The sequence below is a fragment of the Abramis brama genome (assembly GCF_963993115.1).
Source record: "Abramis brama genome assembly, chromosome: 3".
NCBI lineage: Eukaryota > Metazoa > Chordata > Actinopteri > Cypriniformes > Leuciscidae > Abramis > Abramis brama.
The window spans coordinates 51,611,764-51,616,077 of NC_139965.1; the positions used below are offsets into that span (position 1 = coordinate 51,611,764).

General features: G+C 39.8%; 1 protein-coding gene across 1 annotated transcript; it reads right to left on the reverse strand.

The window, feature by feature from the left end:
• Positions 1-261: 261 nt before the first annotated feature.
• On the reverse strand, positions 262-3,490 carry LOC311079934 (putative nuclease HARBI1; the record flags this gene model as incomplete). Its single annotated transcript, XM_084109660.1, has 3 exons — positions 2,412-3,490; positions 1,693-2,128; positions 262-271 (listed from the first exon to the last, which is right to left on the reverse strand). Exons 1-3 carry the CDS (start codon positions 2,977-2,979, stop codon positions 262-264), a joined length of 1,014 nt encoding a protein of 337 aa, XP_083965786.1. The 5' UTR covers positions 2,980-3,490.
• Between the last annotated feature and the right edge of the window lie 824 nt (positions 3,491-4,314).

Genomic DNA, 4,314 nt, shown 5'->3' on the forward strand with positions numbered 1-4,314 from the left:
TTGTTAATAGTGTATCATTGCACCTTAATACTTTGCACTAACTTGTACATAGTATGCCCGTTTGTGTATATAGTTTGCATACAAAAAATTGTATTGTGCAGGTTACTGCAAATAAAGATGAATGTATAATTTGCCCATTTGTGTGTGTTTGCTCTTTTGCATCTATTTTTAATCTACAATTCTAGACCATTGCACCTTTATACGTTGCACTATCTTTTACATATTTTAACCCATTTGTGTATATAGTTTGAACCAATTATGTCAGTTCCTGCTGTATGCATATTGTATGGTTCAGGTTACAGCAAATTAAGATCAATAGCAGTTTACTTATTTGTGTATAGTTTGCTCTTTTACATTTATATTTAATATAAACAATTCTAGACCATTGCACCTTTACATGTTACATTATTTTATACATAGTTTGACCATTTGTGTATATGGTTTGCACTTAAAAAAAAAAAAATCTATTGCTGCTGTTTGTTTGCACATTGTATTGTGCAGGTTACTGTAATTAAAGGAACAATAACGTGAACAGTTAAAACTGGTCTTTATTTACATGGTTGCATGTCATTTATTGGTGCATATATTTTACACCAGTACAATTTACTGACCAAGTTGACCATGACACACTATGTTGTTCTCAGACATGGGCAGTATTTCAATTAAATGTATTTTAAATACGTATTTAATTACTTTAGTGTATTTTGTAATTTGTATTTTGCAGGTGTGGAAAAAATAAAATGTAGTTTGTAACAAAATATTTTGAGGGAGTGTATTTAGAGTATTTCAAATACTTAAATACTTAAGAAAAATCACCATATGCTTATCACCATAGTAAACGATTTTGCCATATTTTCGGTCTGATGTTGGAAATGGCAATGTCCAGGTTAGATGCACGAAAATCACGTGACACCCTGTAGACCGGGCTCCCTCCAAGAAGTGAATGAGTTTTGAACACAGGAGAAGAAGTGGCGCTGCTCCTCTTAAAAACGGCATTAAAGGGTTAGTTCACCCAAAAATTATAAAGCGACGAGAATACTTTTTGTGCACAAAAAACAACAAAAATAACGACTTTATTCCACTTTTCATTTCCTTCTTTCTGGGCCTCGAGTTTTTTCACGTAGTGTTTTAGCGCAGCGCGTCTGTGTTGCACTTCACACGTAGGCTCACTATTGGCCGACGCTGGTCATGTGTGTGATGCGTGTGACGTGCAACACAGACGCGCTGCGCTAAAACACTACGTGAACTCACTCGGTTTTTTTGGCGCACAAAAAGTATTCTCGTCGCTTTATAAACTTAAGATTGAGCCACTGTAGTCAGTTGGACTATATTAACGATGTCTTTAATACATTTTCTGGGCCAGCAAGTTATAATGTCTTAGAAGCCTATGGAGGAGTGATCCAGCTCTCAGATTTAATCAAAAATATCTTAATTTGTGTTCCGAAGATGAACGAAGGTCTTACGGGGTTGGAACAACATGAGGGTGAGTAATTACTGACAGAATTTTCATTTTTGGGTGAACTAACCCTTTAAGATTATTGTGGGAGTATTTTTGTATTTTCAAAATACTAATTACTTGTATTTTATTTAAATACATTTTTCACATCAGTATTTTGTATTTTATTTTGTTACATTTCATGAGCCAGTATTTGTAGTTTGTAACAAAATAGTTTTTGATGTATTTGTGCCCACCTCTGGTTATTCTGCCATGGCACAATTCCGTGGGGTGACTGAAAGAAGGCCGTCAGGTCATTCCGCACACCAACTGCAGCTCTGGTGGAGCGGGCCCTTGAAAGGTGACGTGGATCTAGTGGTTCCAAAAGATTTGTGTCCCCTGACACCACTCTGCGCCACTCCCCGAGCTGAGGTGACCCTGTAGTGTCAGTGTCTGTGAAATTAGCAGGGATGTATCTGCTAACAGGTGTGCTGACCTCATCTGTGTAGGCCAGGAAGTTGTGTAAAACAGAACAAGCTTTCACAATATCAACTGCTTTGTCTGGCAGACATTCTAGAGGTCGTCCAAGGATTCGCCACCTTGCAACCAAAATGCCAAATGCATTCTCAATCACGCGTCTGGCTCTGGAGTGACGGTAATTGTAGGTCTGCTTATCCATTGGCAGGTTCATCCCTATGAAGCAAAATAAAACAGTATTAATTGATAGGCAATCATTGAGTGTCAATGTAGCTGTGATCAGGAATATATATATATATATATATATATGTATATAATATATATATATAATATATATATGTGTGTGTGTGTGTATATAGGGGTGAATTCAGGTTGAGTGGGACACTTTTTGCCATTGAGATAACTTGGAAAAAGTGTCCCACTCAACCTGAATTCAACCCTATATATACACATATACATGAAGTACTATTGCATTAAATAAATCTTGTCTGTGACATACCTGGAAAGGGACGCATGAGGTTGTTGTGTAGGGGGAATGCAGCATCACCAATTATCACATGCGGGATTTTGACTCCTGTTCCAGGCAGATTGGCTGGTGGGGGCAGGTTCAGTTTGTGTTCAAGAAGCCTAGAACCAAATCGGCTCTCCTTGAAGACACCACCGTCACTTTCCCGTCCATATCCCCCCACATCCACCATGGTGAAGCGATATCTGGCGTCACAGGTAGCCATCAGAACAATGGAGTGTGCACCCTTGTAGTTGTAGTAGTCGCTACCTGCGTGCGGTGGTGCTTTTATGTTGACATGCTTTCCGTCTACGCTGCCAACACAGTTCGGAAAGTTCCACAGTCGCCAAAAATCAGCAGCAATAGTTTCCCATTGGGCGACTGAAGGGCAGGGAAGAAACTCTGGCTGCAGTGCTTTCCACAAAGCTTTACATACCTCGGCGACTATGGAAGACACTGTGCTTGACGACAGTTTGTAGCTAGCTGCTACAGCCTGTTGGCTTCCACCTGAAGCTAAAATTCGAAGGGTGATTGCCAGTCTCTGCGTAATGTCTACAGGCATACTGTGCGTTCACTGATGTACGATAAACGGCTGCACACGACAAACTAAATCGTCAAATCTACCTGCAGACATTCGGAAATATCTGAAGTGCATTTCTTCGTCCATGTCTCTCAGTGGCAGGACAAGCACAGAAAATTCACCCTTCCTTCTGACTCAACAGGTTCACGGGTCGCACGTACCATCTCCTCCGACGCCTTCTCTCGTTTCTGCCTTTTAATTTGAGTAATTTCACTAAAATTAACTGTTTTTCCACCTCAATAAGCTCCAACTCCAACATGATCCGCTCTCTTTCAGTCGCCATTGCTTGTTGTAGTAGCCTAAACTCAAAACAGCCGCAGGAATCTAAACACAGTGGAACATTGAAACCCGCCCCCGCCAACTAGCGTTTCGGCGGTGCAACTGCAGAGCAACACAGACATAACGCAGAAGTATAAATGCTCACGACGGCGTCGTCTACGTGCGTAGCCTACGACGTACACTACGGCGTACACTCGACGCAGAAGTATAAATTGGCCTTGAATGAGCGAGTCATTGATTCATTCGTTCAAACGATTCGTTCAAACGACTGATTCATTCATGAATGAGACAGATGTTTTTGAATTGATAATTGAATCTTTGACTCAACCAATTCGTTCAATATGCTGAATCATTCAGTAATGAGAAAACACAGTTGAGTGTTGCTGTGAGATGCGCGATGGCTCTCTCACCCGTTGCTCTATAGTTTTCTTCGTCAACAGCCGCTTGCACCCCCTGCTGGTGAGGTCGACTAACAGCTATGGAGATTATCAATCAGCAATCTACTGAAATTCCTGCCATTCCAGGAAGTCAAATGTTGAATTTTCTGTTCACTGAATTTGTGGAACCGAATTTGTAAAGCAAAATAAAATGGACCGAAAATTGCCTGTCGAATATTATAGGTTGTACTTTTAAACAGAATGAATATTTTGGAAGTGAAATCTGAAAGGTGAATATAGATTATTGAATTTGTATTAATGAAAACGTGTGTGAAATGTTTTGAATTGAATATTCACAGCTTAAATATACAACCATGTTGAATTTCAGCCCATAAAAATGCAAGCCCTAAAAATACAATGCATTAAAATGCAAGCAGGGTTAATGCAATTCATATTTTTTCAAGTAGTGCAATTCAACAAGATTTTTTGTTCATTACCATTTGTTATTATTTTACTTCCATAAAAGTGGAATTCACTGAGGGAGCTGTAGAAGCCTTTCTGTGTTGTTCGGCCCCAAGTCAGCGTTGTGTGCCACAACACCAGTCGATTGCAGCACTTGTTGTCCAGGGAAACTGACTGTGTCACAATGTTTATATTGGGC